Here is a 19,210-nt window from a genome sequence, read left to right as displayed (position 1 = left end):
CTTGTCCAGTGTCCCATTCAAATAATGAAAAAAAAAAAAAAAAAACCTGTCTCATACAGTTCCTGCTGGTATACGATTATGTTTGGTGAGAAACAGACTGAAATTAAACATATTAATCAATGAATACCCTTTTTTTATATATCATTGCTCTTTTTGTTGTTTTTGATTTCTTCCACTGTCTCCATCTGTAAGTCGCTTTGGATAAAAGCATCTGCAAAATGAATAAATGTAAAAGTAAATGTACCCTGACTTGGCCATTGGTCTCTGTTGGACGACTGTGCGTTCATGAGACTCTATTAGCACTGCAGTTCATGCCGACTCACCCAGGAAAAGCACAAGTTGAGAAAATCGAAATAAATAAAAATGTGATATGAAAGACAATCCATCTCTTCTCTGAGGTAAATATATTTGTGGTGCTCGTTGCAACAGGAAGTCCACACTGATCTGTCCACAAATTAAACAAACTCAATCAATGTATATATTCATTCATTATTATTATTAATTTTTTAGTGTTGTTGGTTCCATATATTAATATCATAATTTAGAATTACAGTGATGTTTGAGAATCAAACTTATCCTATTTTTATTTTGTTTTATTTAAACAGCTTACCAATAATCACCCTACGAAAAAAGTAAATAGCAATTATTGCAAATAGCAAAGCAAAACAGTATTATAACAAAATTATGCCTTTACAAAAACACATTACAAATAAAAACATATCAAATAAGAATATGACATATAAAACTCTATTTAACAAATACGTTTAATATCACAGTAGATTTTCAAATTTATGTTTATGCTTTTGGAAATGCATATTTTCTATCAATAATATCAGTAATGTCTATCAGGATCATTGTTTTGCATTTTAGGCTCATTTTGACCACAAAGTATGTGCTTTCTGCAAATGTAATTGTTCAAGTGTAACTGATTAGTTTATTATTTTTTAGGTTATGTTGTATGAGTTGTGTTCAGGAATGTTTAAAACTGTGTGCAAAACAATCCCAAAACTTTATCATGCCTTGTTTTACAGTGCACACAAACAGTATTACTTTGTATAGCTATTATGAGACTACCTTGAAACCAATAATGGTATCTCTTTTAATAATTGATGATAATAGCTCTCTGCTCTCATCCGAGATCATGGCTAAAGTAGAGAGAACTGTGATCGGTATAGCTCGCAGCGCCCTCTGCTAATGAAAATAATCACAATCATATGGACAGCTGGCAAAATTGGTCAGACTTTTATAGTGTATTTGCGGTATGTTTTGAACATGCTGTGAAACAGGGACATTTCCGGGGACAGGACACCAAAAATAGGGACTGCGGCCAGAAAACAGGGACTTTCAGTTACCCAAGCATGACATTAGAACAACACAAGGTTGAGTAAAGACCCTGATATACTCGAAACAAAGTTCTTTTTCATTCTTTGTTTAGGAGAAATATACAGTTAGCGAACATCCTGATGCCACCCACTCAAAACAAAACAAAAATGGAGAGCTCAGCAAGCAATTTTTTTTAAATAAAAATCTGATCATAGCAACATTGGTAGGCTTGTACCAGGATGGTCATTCTTGCAATAGAACCAGCTGGATGGCAAAAACTGTCCTAGTAGTACCTCAAAATAAACTGGAATCAAATAATAACTACTAACCATGGCAAAAGAGCTGAAAAGAGAAGTTTGAGTGAGGAAAAGAAGGGATCGATTCTGGCTTTATGGGGAGAAATGCAATGAGCATCAGCTTACTTTCTTCCACAGTTTCTCAGACATTTGGGACAAAAAAGTTACAGACCATCAGAGGATGAAAACAAGTCTCCACTGACAGGGATGACCACCAACTCATTTGAGTGTCACTCAACAACTGTAGGATGATATCAAGTGACCTACAAAAGGAATGGCAATAGGCAGCAGGGTTGAAGAACACAGCGAGGATGCTTCGAAACAGGCTCCAAGGGGCAGAGCTGAGGTTTGCAGAAGAGCACAAGGACTGGAGTGAGGTCATCTTCTCTGATCAGTCCAATTTTCAGCTTCGCCTAACACCCGGTTGTCTTATGCTTAGATGTTGACCTGGAGATGCCTACACGTCACCCACTCAGATATTCTGTAATGATCTGGGGTTTTCAACAAGACTGGAATCGAGCAGATTTGTCTTTGTTAAAAAGGCAGATTAATCAAGCCATATAGAACGTTGTCCTAGAAGAAAACGTCCCTCCTTCTGCTCTGACAGTGTCCCCCAGCTTTGAGGATTGGTTTTTCCAGCAGGACCCATGCTCTATGACACAGCCTGGCCAATCAAGGTGTGGACCCTGTCACGGCCAGCCCAATCTCCAGACCTGAACCCCACTGGATCCCTCTGGAATGGGATCAAGAGGAAGATCAGGGAGGGTCACAAGCCATCAAACAAAGCCAAGCTACTTGATTGTTTGCTCCAGGACTGACATAAAGTCACTCAACATCAATGTGAAAGACCGGTGGAGAGCATACTGAGAACTGTGACTGAAAATCAGGGTTATTCCACCAGTTACTGATTTCTGAACACTACCTAAGCTAAAACATTAATACAAATAAATGTGAAATTGTTTTCTTTGCATTATTTAAGAAAAAAAAACCCACACACAAAACAATATTTTTGTTATTTTGATTGGTTGTCAATTTCTGCAAATAAATGCTCTAAATGACTATATGTTTTTTTGGAAATTGGGAGAAATGTTGTCAGTAGTTTATGGAATGAAACAGAAATGTACATTTTACTCATATAACTGAAACACATACCTTTAAATACTATAAAACATGTAATAGTATATCGATAGCAAATACACATAGGTCAATGTAACAAATCTCTAGTAGTGTGGCTTCTGATAAACATGTGCAGATTCATGAGGAGATGAGTCCCGTGGAGCAGCTTGGGCAGCGTCTTTATTTCAGATCTGTGTGCATGCTTTGACATGTTACATGAGGCAGAGTGCACAGATGAGTTACATAGTCAGACCTTCTGGATCAGTACATCGGTCTTCAGGTGCCCCGTCATGCTGCCCCATCTCATTTATTCTCACAAGTGAAAAAAAAACAAAAAACATTTTGAAAACGGTGAAAATGTTAGCAGTTCTTCTAGTAGCATAGAGGTTACACTCTTTATCTTTAGCTGAGGTTGAACTGGGAGGAGAATGACTGACAGATGATTATTGACAAGTACTGCCCAATTACTAAAAATTGCTTCATTATCCCAAGAGACTCTACATTTAACTCATTTCACTGCATTACCTGTGTTGACCAGGAAAATGTCCTAGATGCTTGTGTACTGTCCCAAATCGAATAAAAATATTAAATTAAATTAAATATTATAATTTTTCAGGCCATTAAAAAACAAAAGGAGACACTGAGATGAAATTTTTCCATGCAGCTCAAGTAGTGTGTCCAGCATATATTACTGTCACGATGCTCTTGTGGTGTTTTGTGTTTTCTTTCTGAAGCTTCGGTCCTCATGCATCGTAAGTGAATGGAAAAGAGCGGCCAGCACATTATTCAAAACTTCGGTTTGACACAAGAACAAAAGACATGTGGGTTTGAGTGATTTTTGAGTGAACTGTCCCTTTAAAATGTGGATGATTCCTCTGATCAAAGAAGTTGAAGCATCCCTGTAGTTTATGTAGACGTTGCTCAGGACCTACATTCATAAATGTTAATGCTGAAAGGATTTTTAATTACTTGCATACAAAAAGATCAGCTGTTCTACCAATATACTTTACTGATGAAAATTCATTAAAGTTCTCAGCTGTGTTTTTGATGGAGTTTGGATGTCGAATGGAACAGATTTTTCTGGCAAACCCAAGAGACATTTTTCCCCCTCTTATCACTGTGAGTGTCCTCCCACGCAACCGTATCTGCAAAGCAAAGGTGATGTCCTCTGTGGTAGATCAGTGTGCACCGTCAGCACATAATGGATCCCCGGGGACTCACAGTGGTGGATCGCACATGGTGGACCTACAGACGTGACATCTGAGAGGGCTTTCACTGAGCACAGCCGCCAGAGTTCCCCTTCCAGAGAGACCCACAACAGCGGGCAGTCGTGTGTGTGGCCAGGAAGTCACATGTCATCTGCACTCTCTGAAGCTGAACTCACCCGTCGCATTAAAGGCCAGCACACCGTGCTCCGCTCTCAATATTGTGATGCTCCTCAGTTCATTCAAGAATGCGTCTTTAAGCATTTGCATTCATTTTTTTTATCTTGATGCTTTTCTATATAAAACAACAATTTAGATTTTTGTGGCCATCCTTGCAGTTGCTGTATGTATTAAGATGAAGTCATCTTCATCTAAACAATGTATTAAACACAGTTGGCTTTTTTATTAGGGTAAAATTATTGATAGTCCCATTTAAAAACCTAAACTTTCCAGTGATGAACATTTAACTAAACAATATAATTAATTATTTATCCTTAGACTATTACATTATGCTTAACAATATACTGTTTCATACCTAATTGTTTTTAATCTCAAAATCTCAATTTTTGGGTCAGACCAAGTAATGCAATGATTGTCATTACTTTCAATTCATTTTCAAATGAATTGAATGATGCTGAAAATACAGCTGCACATCACAGAAATAAATTACACTTTAGCAGAGATTCACATAGAAAACAGCTGTTTGAAATGGTAAAAATATTTGATCAATTAAAGCCTTGGTAAGCAGCATTTGAGCAGACTTCTTTCAAAATCATTAAAACTCTTATTAACAGTAGTGTGCATGTAAGTGCTGTTCATAGTTCGTTAATGTTAACTATCACATTAGCTAATGCTAACATATACATTCTTATAGTAATAGTTATTCAGTTATTAAATATAGTCATTTTTTGCCAAGCCAGTGTTTGTTGTTTCTCAAATTCATCAATTTACCTTTTAAAATTCACAAGATAAACACGGCAAAATCTGTAATTTCTGTATTACATTAATCAGTGCTGCTGGAGTATGCACTCCTTCACATGTTTGGGGCAGCTCTTTCATAGAAGGGATGCATTAAGGTCTTAACGGCTGTAAAGGACGATCTCTCAAACCGTAGTTTGCGTGCAGTCATGTGAGAGACATGGTGTCTAATATCCAGCACTCTCCATAAAGGCCTGAAAAACCCCGGAGCAATCCATGCCACCACTCCTCAAAAGACTCTCTCTCACCATGGACTAAGGAAGACTCTTGGGGATAAAAGGCAGCGTGGCTTACAATCTCTTTACTCTTCACACCAAAATTACTTCGAGTGGCACAGCCATTTGTCTCAAAAATAGCCCCGTCTTTAGAAGATAACAGAAAAATTAAAACTTGCCATGCACACAGAAAAAAAACCTGTTTTGCAATTTGATGTTGAATTGTGTTTATGGAAATACCCAAAGTTTGTCTCAGAGACTGTGGTAATGTGCCCTTTGTATTGCTAAAGCAATCGCTCATCTAAAATGACAATGTCATCATCATTTACTTGCCTTCATGTTGTTCCAAAAATAATGTAACACCTACACATATGCTGAAGTAACCATGTAATTGTATCTTGCTTCTACAAGTCTTTGAAATATCGGGTGCACTGTCGAGTTTAGTATATCAGAAAAAAAAAAATAATAAAAATAAAAAAAAAAAATATATATATATATATATATATATATATATATATATATATATATATATATATATATATATATATATATTTATATATATATGTAGCCCAAGTGGAATCCCAGATACTTTACCTCCACCCGCCCAACTGCACACTTCTTTGGGTTGGCCGTCTTCCCCGCCCATCTCAGCGCCCTGAGGATTGCCCTCACATGCTCCATATGCTGCGGCCAGTCCCAACTATAGATGATAATATCATCCAGGTAGGCCGCGGCATATGCAGCATGGGGCTGCAGCCATGTTTGAGTGTCTCGTCTTGGGATTGTTCCAGGGGAAAGTCATCGCGACTGGAAAGGTTTAGCCTCGCCACGCCGCTCGGATCCCCTGAGACCTCTCCCACCTGAGCACTCGCCCCACCCCCCAGCCAGTTCGTCCCATGACGGCATCCACTGTTAAACAGCCCAATAATTGCTGAAATGCTGGCCAATTAGTTCCCAAGATTAGCGGATGCCGGAGGCGCGGACTAATGGCCACCTCCACATTATGCTTTTGGCCCTTAAATTTAATGGCTATGGCCTTTACGGGGTATTCCACCATATCCCTGTGCACACACCTCACCTTAACCATGCGGCCCGTATCAGGCTTTGATGTATGGAGGTCTGGTTACAACCTGAATCCACCAAAGCCTGATAGGTACCCCCCTTAATACTCACGGGTATTAAGTGAGTGACGTGACATTCAGCCAAGTATGGTGACCTATACTCAGAATTTGTGCTCTGCATTTAACCCATCCAAAGTGCACACACACACACACCCGGAGCAGGGGGCAGCCATTTATGCTGCGGCGCCCGAGGAGCAGCTGGGGGGTTCGATGCCTTGCTCAAGGGCTCCTAAGTTGTGGTATTGAAGGTGGAGAGAGAACTGTACATGCACTCCCCCAAACTACAATTCCTGCCAGTCTGGGACTCGATCTCACAACCTTTCGATTGGGAGTCTGACTCTCTAACCATTAGGTCACGACTTCCCAAGTTGGTATAGCCCGGCTTGATCGTGGACAGCCTGCGGGTTGTCCGGGATCCGGACCAGTGTCCCCACCTCCATGACCGGGCACCTATCCACAAAGTGGCCCGGATCCCCGCAATGCCAGCAGTGGCCGGAAGTGGGTCAGGGGATTTGCGTGGGGAAGCAGCAGAGGGCTCCTCAGTCCCCCCTCGTTGGGATGCGGCCATTCCCCACGCAGGGCCTCGTGCCCCGGCTGCAGGCTCCATCCCCATCCTCCAGCGGGGGCCAGGCCTCGGTGACCCCACCCAATGGGACCTAGGGAGAGGGACAGATTTCAGGGTAGGGGGGAAGGGGGAGACAGGGGAAGAGAGAGAGAGAGAGACAGAAGGAAGGGGCTCACCAACCCGGGATCACAACGCCAGGTGGTCTTTCGCCAGTTGGATGGCTCCAGCACCACTGCGTTGATGATGGTCTCGGTGTCGCTTGCCTCCGGCCAACAGCCATTTGCTGCACGAGTCCCGGAGCTGCTGTGCCAATACAAAGGGCCGGCCCGCTTCGCTCAGCTCCAGTGACCGGAAGCGCTGCCTGTGTTGTTCGGGTCTGAGGCCGACCCTCTGGAGGATGGCTCTTCTCAGGTCAGCATAGACCAGGAGCTCGCGGTCCTCCTGTTGGACCTGCATCATGGCCTGGAACAGATGTTCATGGTTGGCTCGCAGATCCAGCAGGGCCTTATGATGTTCCTGGTGCAGACCCACGAGCGATGTTATAATGTCTGCAAATGGCGTAGGCGATGGTCCTGATGGAGACTGCATGGCGGAAGTGTTCTCCTTCCTCCCGGGTTTCGGCACCAGTGTAATAAAGTTCAGAGGATCAAAGAGGAAGGAGACCGGGGTCGGCATTCTGAGGCTCATGGGTATTTATTAATAATAAAAAATAAACAGAGAAATAAATTTGCGCCACATGCGCACACGTTCAAACGTCTTCGATACACTGCACTGCTCTTGGGTTTACGATCTCTCCGCACCCATCTGTGGCTCTTTCTCCCCACAAGTCCTCAGCTCTCTCGTCCTTCTCCGGATGTCGTGCGGCTTAAATACCGGTTCCCCACGCCAATCACTGCAATGAGATCCAACTGTTACTTGTCTCTCACCTGAACCACTTACCACCGCACGTCTCTTCATTAGCTCTCCAGTTGCAGACTTCGCTAAACCACGCCTCCCCCACCACAGTGTTGTGAGCTCATAATACAGGTGCATCTCAATAAATTAGAAAGTTGTGGAAAAGTTCATTTATTTCAGTAATTCAACTCAAACTGTGAAGCTTGTGTATTAAATAAATCCAATGTACACAGACTGAAGTAGTTTAAGTCTTTGGTTCTTTTAATTGTGATGATTTTGGATCACATTTAACAAAAACCCACCAATCTCAACAAATTAGAATATGGTTACATGCCAATCAGCTAATCAACTCAAAATACATGCAAAGGTTTCCTGAGCCTTCAAAATGGTCTCCCAGTTTGGTTCACTAGGCTACACAATTATGGGGAAGAGAGCTGATCTGACAGTTGTCCAGAAGACAATCATTGACAACCTTCACAAGGAGGGTAAGCCACAAACATTCATTACCAAAGAAGCTGGCTATTCACAGAGTGCTGTATCCAAGCATGTTAACAGAAAGTTGAGTGGAAGCAAAATGTGTGTAAGAAAAAGATGCACAACCAACCGAGAGAACCACAGCTTTTTAAGGACTGTCAAGCAAACATGATTCAAGATTTTGAGTGAACTTCACAAGGAATGGACAGAGGCTGGGGTCAAGGAATCAAGAGCACCACACACAGACGTGTCAAGAGATTTACTGAATTACAGACAACATCAGAGGTGTCTTACATGGGCAAAGAAGAAGAACTGGACCGTTGCCCAGTGGTGCAATGTCCTTGTGGCGAGTGGGGCGGGGCCGAGAGGCGTGGGAACGAGGAGTGAGGCCAGGTGTAGTGATTGGAGATGCGCTGCACCTGCGCCCCACCGCCGGTCTTGAGTCCCACGTAGGAGATGGAAGGATATAAAACTGGAGTGACGACCGTGAAGGACGAGAGAGGACCAGGCCTGGGATATTATTTTATGGGTTTGCTTTTTATTTATGCGCACCAGTCGGCCGTGAGGGGCTGGTGCGACGTTTTGTATTTACTTTAAATATTAAAGTGTTTTTGATTGTGCGCCGGTTCCCGCCTCCTTCTTCCCGATGAGTACAAAGGTTGTATTGTTACAGTCCTCTTCACCAGACCTGAACCCCAAAGAGAATCTCAGAGAGGGCCATTGTCAAGAGGAAGATGAGAAACAAGAGACCAAACAATACAGACGAGCTGAAGACCACTGTCAAAGAAACCTGGGCTTCCACCTCATCAGTGCCACAAACTGATCACCTCCATGCCACGCTGAACTGAGGCAGTAATTAAAGCAAAAGGAGCCCCTACCAAGTACTGAGTACATGTACAGTAAATGAACATACTTCCAGAAGCCCAAAAATTCACTAAAAAAATTTAATTTATTTATTGGTCTTATGAAGTGTTCTAATTTGTTGAGAATTGGTGGTTTTTTGTTAAAAGTAAACCAAAAGCATCACAATTAAAATAACCAAAATTTATTTAATACACAAGTTTCACAATTTGAGTTGAATTACTGAAATAAATTAACTTTTCCATGACATTTTAATTTGTTGAGATCCACATGTATATTATTGTGCAAGGAACCAAATGAGAATAAGGTTTTTTTATTGATACCCTGTCCCTGTAATCATGATTTCTGTGAAAAGGAACAAAAGTTATTGGTGTTTGTACTGCTACTAGTGTTCATTTCAGCTGGAAACTGTAGAGGCAAGTTTTTTCAGAGAGCTTTTATGCTTTAAAATTGACACAAATCATAAAAGTAGCATGGATGTGTTTCTTATGGCTCATGTGGTATGCTCCATATCTGTGTAATCCAAGCTGTCTCATGTCAACAATTACTTTAATTCCATGACAATCAGTGTTCAGTACAGTTCTCAAAAGATTAATGATTTTTGGGTGAACTGTTCCCTTCATGTTTAGGCAGGAAGTGGAAGGAGCAGAATGTTCTAGTTTCTGTATGTTGACAGTGCAGTGTTGAAGGGTTAGCAGCTATGTCTGATACCACCCTCCTCTTTCCACTCATCATTACCACCATCATTAATGTCTTTCCCCATTTCACATGGTGCAGTCTCGTCCTCACCGCCTCGCTCCTTCTGCGGATCAGCAGGGAATGATGATGCTCCGGCTCTTTTGAGTAGTTTATACTGCAGCTACAGTAGGAGGCAGAGCTCGAAAAAGAACCTTTGAAGTTGCTATCCAAAACTAGACCTCCAACTCAGTGCCTCACCAAACCCAGCTGCCCGACACAACACAATGATCATGCCAGTTACACATCCTTATTATGTTCATCTTAAATGGGGAACAGTGTGTCATTAGTAGTAGGTAAATATACTGTATGCTTGACATCAGCAAAGCTGGCTTAAATCCACTGGTGAACGACAGTGCTAATATTTAAGTATTTAAATATAAGTATTTTAAAATGAAAACTTCAAACTACAAGCAACTCATCTACACCCAAGCTACAGTTCTGAAAAAAAGCTACACTAACATTGAAGCTAACTGATGATTTTTCAAATTTATTATTTTTTATTTTATTCAGTTTCATTCATTTATCCGTCCATTCATTTGTAAAATTAATGAAAAAATGACTGGAATGAATGAATTAATAAATGAAAGAATAAATAGTACTGTTAACACCATTATTTTACTGTTAATTACTATTTTAATGCCTGAACAAAACACTTGAGTACAAATTGTAGAAATTTTAGACAAGCGCACATGATACTGCCTCACTTTGCTTGGCTGTAAAACTAGGCTTTGAAGGACAGACGTACAGTGTGTTCCGTGGCATGCACTCTCTCTCTCTCTCTCTCTCTATATATATATATATATTAATCAGTGCACAGTTCAGTGCTGTCGATCCTGGCTGAGCTCTGTAGTTGTGAGGATGCTAATGTAAAAGGCTGACTTTGCCTTACAGTTGTTAATGGTTGTATGTTCTGTTTCAAACGATCTGTGCACTAATCGGTTAAAATCTGTTCAAAAGAACTTGTGTGCATAAAACATTCAGAAAATTGAAAACAAAGAAAAATCCCAAATACCAGCATAATCATAAGCAGATTGCCCAATACTACAAATTTAGTGCTAATAAAGATTAGTAATCACATCGATGTGAATAATTCCTGCTCTGTTCATATTACATGTTAGTTAAAGGTGACATCTTATCTTCAACGGAGCACTCTTATATTTGCTGTCTATCATTAAACTATACTGCTTTGTCAAATTAACTTATATAGAGTAGACTAAAATTATATTTTAAGAAAGCCAACAATATAAAATGTATATAATAAATTGACTGTAACTAATAAACATGCAGCCTTTCCAATTTTTTTCTCAATCTGTTCAACATTTTAAAAAAAGAACCTGACTGTTGTTTGATTAACAGCTAATCAAGGCAGCTTTTGAATGTTTTGAAAGCAGTTTTATGAGTGAGCTCAGCTATATATTTAACCGTGTGATTAGACTGCTGTACAGGTTTATCTTCAATCATATAAAACAGTCCTGATAAGACAAATAACGGTTCATAGGCACATCTCTAGTGACACTCCTCACGTTGCTTTAAAATTTGAAATTTATGAAATTTTGTGCTGTGTTTACATTTTGAACACTTCATTTGTCTCTGTCAGTCTTTTTCATGAATCAACATGTAATTACACTCGGAGTGTAGGTGCTCTTTAGGATGATTGTGTCACCTCATTTACAGTGATAGCACCTTAGGGTGATAGTGATATCTTCCTGAAAGCATTCATGTCCTGTTGGATAGTCTGTGTTGTTTTACAGTGATGATGTGAGAGCATCTGTCGCAGCATCAATAAAAAAGAAGCAGCTGTGCTTGTATTATTACCTGCAGTAACCTTCTGGAGGACTTCATTATGCCTCCCTGAGAGCTGGTACGTTAACCACCATTGGCACAGCTGGTGGAGTTGGTGGAGCTGGTATTGGCAACAGCGGTGGATATTGATTAGTCCTGAAGGCCATGGAAAGCAGGGCCGTCCCATACGAGGCCACTCATTCCCAACATGATTTCAGCGAGAAACATGTCTTGTTTGGCAAAATCACGGTCCACTGATTCTGACAGATTTGTCAGCATGGTGAGGCTTTAGTAGTAAATGTTTGGACAGAAATGACATGTTCATAGAGGTGTCATGACTGATGCGATGAGCCATTCACTCCTAAACACATCTGGAGTCTGGAAATACAGGCAGAGTTTTCTGACAAACAGTTTCTGACAAAGAACTGCATCATAGAAAAATGCAAATGTTTCTCTTTAGAAATGGTATTGATTGTCTGTCCCAAGTCATACAGTTAGATCGAATCAATAATTGTATTTCTCCTGATGAATTATGGCTGGGTTTGGTTGTTTTAGGTATACAGCTGGTTTAAGGAAAGCTGAAAACTATTTTATAAACTTTATAAAATATATTATATACTTTGAAATTGTCTAAACTTTATGAAGATACTTAGTGTTTTTCTGAAAAAGCAGTACAAGTTGCTAACCAAAAGAAGCAAATTACATGGAAACGATTAAAGAGCTATTAAATACATATACAAGAATTGTGCATTCATTAAAACATATCCATCAGGGTGACATTACACTGAACTATTTTGTTTCATGAATCATTTATTTAGAAGAGTGCATATGATCGTATATCCTCAGCGCGCTCTGCAGTAAAGCAGAGGTGTTTTGTCATGCTACACCGTTTTTAAGGTGAAAACACCTGAGCTGCTGATACACTGCTAAAAAATGTAGCAAGTAACATCACTACCTTCAGATCATTACTCCTCAACAATGCTTATCTATCTGCAGTTTGCAGTGCACTTAACAACTATTTGTGTGATTTCACATACCAAAAGTGATACAGTAAATGTGAGAACTACCTTACAGGATGTAGCGGCACTAGTTGGCTGGTATTCAAATGGTGCTCTATGCACCACAATTGCATTCGCATGGATGGATTATATAATCCTTTACCATCACTAGCTCCCCTCCAGCTAATCTTGCTGCAGTGTGGGATGCATTGCCTCCATTTCTTCATAGCGTCAAGCCGTTTGATGCACTCCGCAGTCTCGTTCAGTTCATACGAGCAGTGTAAATACTCACATGTGCCTTCAGTATTTACATGGCTTTGTATTCAGTCAGAGAGCAATCAAAGTGCAGCATGCCGCAGCTATGCATGTGACAGAATTGTCATATGATGAGGAGAATCACAGGAATAGATGGACACCCCCCACCTCTGTGTGCAAGCGAAACGCAGATGCATTGACGACACAATGCCTCGTGCCGTGCTTTCCTAGCGCCTCTCTCACTTTTGTGCTGCTCGCACCTTTGAGAAACACTCATGCTTATCTCTCCTTCTCTCTCTCTCTCTCTCTCTCCCTCTCTCTCACCCTCCCTCCCCTTCTGTCCTCCGCTCTCTCTCTCTCTCTGTGTCTGTCTCTGAAGGAGTAATGGAGCGGATCACCATGTAGACAGTAGCCGACGGGAAGCAGGTAGAATGGGATACCACGTATGGAGAGCCGCCGGTCTGCAGCCGTGGTGAGAGCAGACATCCTCAGGACCTCAGCCGAGATCAACTGCTGACAGCGGACAGGATCTGTTTTTTTTTTCCTCATCCTCCCTCTCTTACCTTCTATTCTCTCCTGCATTGCTCTCGTTTGTTTTTAGACACCTGTTTTCCAGCCACACCAGGAACTCCTTCTCTGCCCCGTGCGGCGTTTTCTCAATTTCTCTCATCCGCTTTCAAGAAAAGCTACCAAGCAATACTCAGCCACCATGGGGGACATGACAAATAACGATTTTTACACCAAGAACCAAAGAAATGACAGCAACCATGCAGGGGGATTTGGATGCTCGCTCATGGAGCTGCGTTCCCTCATGGAGCTCAGAGGAACAGAGGCAGTGGTCAAAATTCAGGAGGACTATGGAGGTGTCGAGGGACTGTGCCAGAGGCTGAAAACCTCGCCGACAGAGGGTGAGTGTGCACTGTCTCATGCCGTCTCATGCACTAAACACAACTGCCCTGCTTAAGCTCTCACTCATACAGTAAAACTCTTTCAAATGATAATAATTTCCATTCCAGTATGCTGTTCTTCCCCCTTAAACCTGCGGCTGATGCTGGTTGGCTGTCTTGCAGAGTTATTAACTAGGATGTGTCTCCCAGGCAACAGCGCAGGGGTCAAACTAAATTTGCTACTTTTTACAATGATAGTATTGCTGGGTAGAAAAGCCATCCATATATATATATAATTTTAATTACAAATCATCTCACTGCATTGACTGTAGGGTCCATTTTAGAGTATTTTCTTGCATTGTAAATCAGTCGCATAACCTTTAGAGCAGAAAGGAGCTTGCGAGCATCCATTGGAAAAATGGTGTGATTGGCATCTTCATTGTGTCCTGATTTGTTATGGTCCAACTGGTGGTGTGACTGTCCTTTTCAATGCATGCACCATTTAAACTTCTTCTGTTAGATGCATCGTCATTTAATACCATTTTGTTTGATATAGGTGTTGGAGTAGATAGCTTGTTATGAATGTAATGTTTCCAATATGCAACCATATTGTGAATTCAGATGCCTTTTGTTTTAGATTAAACAAAATTACAATCTATATGAACTGGCCTGCAGTAGATGTGTTACCCGTGACAGCACTAGATTGATAGATCTGTCAGCCTGGGTGACAGCATAATCTTTCCTTCTCTGCAAACTATGTGTTTGGTTTGAGTGTTAGGAACATGTTTAGGAGCAGGCTGTTGCTCTGCAGTGCTGGAGTGACTTGTGCTGACACCCCAAGTGTGACATGATAATGAAGACAAATGGTCACATCTAGTCTGGTTAATAAGCTGAGCATGAAAGCTATGCCTTCTCTCTCAGGATGCAGTCACCACTACCACATACACCATCTTCTAAGATTCTTTCTTCCATTTTTCAGTAGTTCAGCCCATTTTAAGTCAACATATGAGGCACTGCATCTTAAGAAAGATATTTTAGGAATGCATAGACAATGTTAGCAGCATAAACTACTGTCCAAAAATCGAAAATGGTATATCTGTATCTTTACAGTGAACCAGAGGAAGCTTAAAGGCAAGAATTTGTCAACAACATCAAAAGGGTCTAGTTGTATCCCAGTTTTATGACTTCCACATTGACATGCACCTCTGTCAATCAAAAAGTACAAACTACCCATGCTTTACCTAAAGGAAACAATTTAAACTGTTAAGTGAACAAGAATGTCATGCTATGTTAGAGAAAACAGGCTGATATTTCTTCTGATCAACCCTCTGGACCAGCTTGAACCAAATTATGTCCAGCTTTGACTACCTGGGAGCCCTGTTACAGCAGCTAGTTGTAGCTGGATATTCCCGCAGGGCGGGAGGCATCCAAACACTGAATACACTCCAGACACTGTAACATTCTCCCTCTTCGATTTCTCCAAGCTCTTCAGTCAATACTTGTGCCTTTAATCTATATTTACCTTATACTACAATCGATGATGAAGCAGGGCTGATGGTCAGTTCATCTCTACTGAATAAAGAAATTGCTCTGTAAGGACAACACAAGTCTCCCTCGATCCTCCTGGATGCTACAGTACATTATGTGGGTAGTATTGAGCCGCAAGAGCGCCCACTTTTCTCAAAGTTGTGGGTGTTGGCCACTCTCGCAGAGAGAGTTCCTGGCAGATGGGAGCTGAGCGAGAGATGGAGGAGCCTGGCGACCTCCCAAAAAAGAGAAAGCATCTCCTTTAAGTCAGCTTGCTTCAGATAATGCTGTGGCTAGTGCCTGTAGTCAGGACAAATGCCACACACCATCTGAAAGCCTGCAGCGTAAGGTACAGTTAACAAGAATTATTAAGAGCCAGGGAAATCTATGAAGGATGGTGGAAGAGTTCCTATTTTTACACAGTACATTGAGCAGGACTAAATGACTATGTCCATGTGTTCAGACAGTAGGAAAGGCACTTCTGTTGATGCTGCAATCACAATAAACAATTTGCCGTAGAGGTGGGCTGGGGTATGACAGCTATTGTGTGCTAATGGTCTCAGTGTGCTGTGCCCTAGCACCAGCTGCAAGCCAACCAGTAGTGTATGTTCACTCACCGTGACTGTCCTCCCCCATGCTTTCCTCTGTTCTCATTTCTATTTCAGTCTGATGGCCCATCTCACTTTGACGCAGTGCACATCCTTACCCGAATTAGCATTAAAGTAACCAACACTTAGACTGTCTAGCTAGTCTAAGCTCACGTTTCGTATGTCCTGGTGTGTCTCCTGACTAATTCATAATGAAATGAGAGGTAAAATATCTCCAGAGCCTAGCCTAGTGCAACTGAGGTGTATTAGAGGCACAGATGTGAGACTTTTATCCATGGTGCTTATTAGCGCACTTGCATTTAACGCAAAGGCTTCTGCTGTGAGGAGAAAATGCTAAATGCAGCTAATAGCCAATTTTTACAGCAATTAAAAAGGATAGAAACAGAAGGGCTGTGAATATCGGAAGTGAGGCACTCCATGTAATACGATGCTACATTTAAACCGTAAAAGGCACTGAAGGTCAAAGCAAGCTGGCAAAACATCCCAGAGCCAAGCTGCAAACAAAACATGACCGCAGCTCACACAATGAGCATCAGTGGGCCAGCTCCACTTATCAGAGCCAGCGCTTCACCTGTCCGATCCCTGGCGACGCTTTGACATTGTGCTGGGACTCAGTTCTGGAGCAATGACAACAGCTGTTGGCTACTTAAACACTGTCCCACCTTAGCTAGGCTGTGCCCTCCTCCCATGCCCTTGACCAGCACGCTAATCTAGTCCGCGTTTGCATTCCCCTCTGACAAACCTACTTAGTCTAGGGTCCCAGCAGGAATTGCTCAGAAGGAGTACAATCTTGTCTAATAAGGACAGTAGTGCTGCCCTGATTCCAGCAGCCATTCTTAAAAGGAGAAAGCATTTCCCTTAGAGGACAGATTATAAATAAGAGACTAGGCTACATTTCTCCTCTTCTGAGAGACAGATGCTCCTGAATGGATGACCTTGGAGGGTACTTTGAGTTGGTGATGTGGGCACAGAAAAGTACGTAACGCATGTAACATGATCAGGGGCTTAAGAGCGATCTGAAGAAGGATGGGGACGCATTGTAAACCTTATTAGCCTGGCTCATGAATATTTCGTGGTATTGTCAATAGGTAGTTGTATGTCATATGTTGAAATACAGCATGGACTAGGCGTGTTAGCATTACTGATTACTGTTCACACATTCGTTTGATTGACTCCTGATGCAGCTGGTTGGATTTGACTTAAAGCTGAGTGAGTTTTATGATTTTCTTTCTTTCTATCTATCTTTCTTTCTTTCTTTCTTTCTTTCTTTAGCACTTTTACACAACTTGTCTTTGAACAAAGTGCTATACAAACACATTAAAAACATACATCATTAACACCACATATAAATAATGAAATAAACCCCTCCGTTTGATAACCTTCAAATGCAACTACTATACCCCATTGAATGCTAGAGCTAGGGGGTGTTCTTTAAGCTTCTGTTTAAAAACAGTAAATGTACGCTCCAATCTGATAGGAAGGGGTAGATCATTCCAGAGTTTAGGAGCTATCGCTACAAAATCTCGATCTCCACTTCTCCGCTTTGTTTTTGGAGTCATTAAAACCAGCTGGTCAGCTGACCTCAAGGACCGTTTTGGTTATCGTTTTTCTTAATAAGATTTGATTAATGTGATTTATGAACAAAAATGAAAATTTTAAGATTTATTCTGTAGTCAATCGGTAGCCAATTTAAAGAGCTCATTACTGGGGTAATGTTATCTCGCTTACGAGTACCTGTCAAAAGTCTCGCGGCGGCGTTTTGAATTAGTTGTAAGCGTTTAATCAGTGACTTATTTATACCGACATATAACGCATTGCAGTAATCTAGTCTTGTAAATATAAATGCATGAATGAGCTTTTCGAGAGCACGAGTGGACAGAAATGGTTTCACTTTAGCTATTAATCTCAAATGATACAAACAAGACTTGACGACAGAATAAATTTGTCTCTCAAACCTGAGATCAATGTCAAAAAGAACACCTAAATTCCGGACTAATGGCTTACAAAAGGGGGCTAAATCACCCAGATCGTGATTTTATATATTTATGTGATAAACACCTCTGCTTTGTTCACCTATGACCGGCAAATGCTTTTGAATATTAAATAATCAATGGACAGAGCAAGCGTTTGCATGCAGAATTTTTCATGCAGAAGATTTGACTTTGGCTTTAATTATTTGTTAATTAAAAAATGTGTACACTGAAAAAAATGTGGAGTAGTATTTACATGAAAAAAGCTTGGAAACAATTCTCACTCAGCTAGTTAGTTGCAAAAAAAATACAAGTTAAAGCCTAAACATAATTATTAGTAGGTTTAAATAGAAATGTTTAAGTTAAGTTTACTTGGGAATTCCCGGTAAATTTGATTCAATAACAGTAGTTCAATGCACTGAAAAAAAAAAAAAAAACGTTTTCTTTTGTTTGCAATGTTTGCACACATATATTTTAGTCAAGCTTAAGCATTGAATTAAATAAAATCTGTAAGTAAACAAATAGACAGATTATCCTTTGAGATAATATGTCCAGTCAATAAAATAATTAGCAAAATGAACTCAGAGACCTCGATACTTGGTACACTGTACAAAACGACGGTCAGTGAATAGTGTTCGAGTATGAATGGGTCATTTTGAGTAGAAAATGAACTCCAAATGACACAAAACAGTAAGTTACTAAACCTAACAACCAAAGCAACCATAAAACTGTGTAAATACAACTCGAAAACGGTGAAACATTTAACATTTTTAATTATTTGTGCCCCAGTGCATGATGGGAAATATGGGATCATAACTTTGATATTTACTTAAAGAATCGTTGTAAACATAACAGACGGTTCCAAGTAAAATATACTTATAAGTTCCAACTTTAATTTCTACAAGCTTAAATTAAGTACTAACATAGAATTTACTTTTTATTTTGTTTTATTCTTGCCTTAACTAAATTATTTAATGTAGAAATTAATGTATTTATGTAGTATTTAATTCACTACAAAATCATTTTTATCAGGGTACTCTTTCTTAGTGTTACCTAACACCAAAATATCCATGATTAATTATCAGTCCAATTATCAGTAGTTTTCAAAAAATGAAAATAAATATCTGATTGTGAAAATACATATTGTACCCCTGCATTTTAGTATCCCTGCTTACGGACAGTTGTATCCAGTGCATTCTAGGTGTTGAAGTTTTCTTACATTTTTCTCTGCTCTCTAGTCATGTAGCACTAAAATGACTTGCTGCTAAAACTGAAAGCTACTGCTTTATCTGGTCAACAACATTTTTCTGTTTGCACTGAAGCCACACAAAACAAAACTCTTTAATTATATTGATTTTTGTCAAGAAAAGGTATCTAAATTAACAAAATATTTTTTT

The 19,210-nt window shown here is 40.4% G+C and overlaps 1 protein-coding gene across 9 annotated transcripts in view; it reads left to right on the top strand.

Moving 5' to 3' along the window:
- Positions 1-19,210, top strand: part of LOC113054914 (plasma membrane calcium-transporting ATPase 2-like) — a 198,086-nt gene that overhangs the window by 115,469 nt on the left and 63,407 nt on the right. For all 9 annotated transcript variants that reach the window (XM_026220706.1, XM_026220707.1, XM_026220705.1 and 6 more), the window contains exon 2: positions 13,201-13,729. In XM_026220706.1, the coding sequence (XP_026076491.1) occupies positions 13,531-13,729 (199 nt within the window). In that variant the 5' untranslated portion in view covers positions 13,201-13,530. The remainder of the gene's footprint in view (positions 1-13,200; positions 13,730-19,210) is intronic.

The sequence above is a fragment of the Carassius auratus genome, chromosome 36 (genome assembly GCF_003368295.1).
Source record: "Carassius auratus strain Wakin chromosome 36, ASM336829v1, whole genome shotgun sequence".
Taxonomy (NCBI): domain Eukaryota; kingdom Metazoa; phylum Chordata; class Actinopteri; order Cypriniformes; family Cyprinidae; genus Carassius; species Carassius auratus.
The sequence above is the reverse complement of the archived record's forward strand: the minus strand, read 5'-3'. Positions and strand labels throughout refer to the sequence as shown.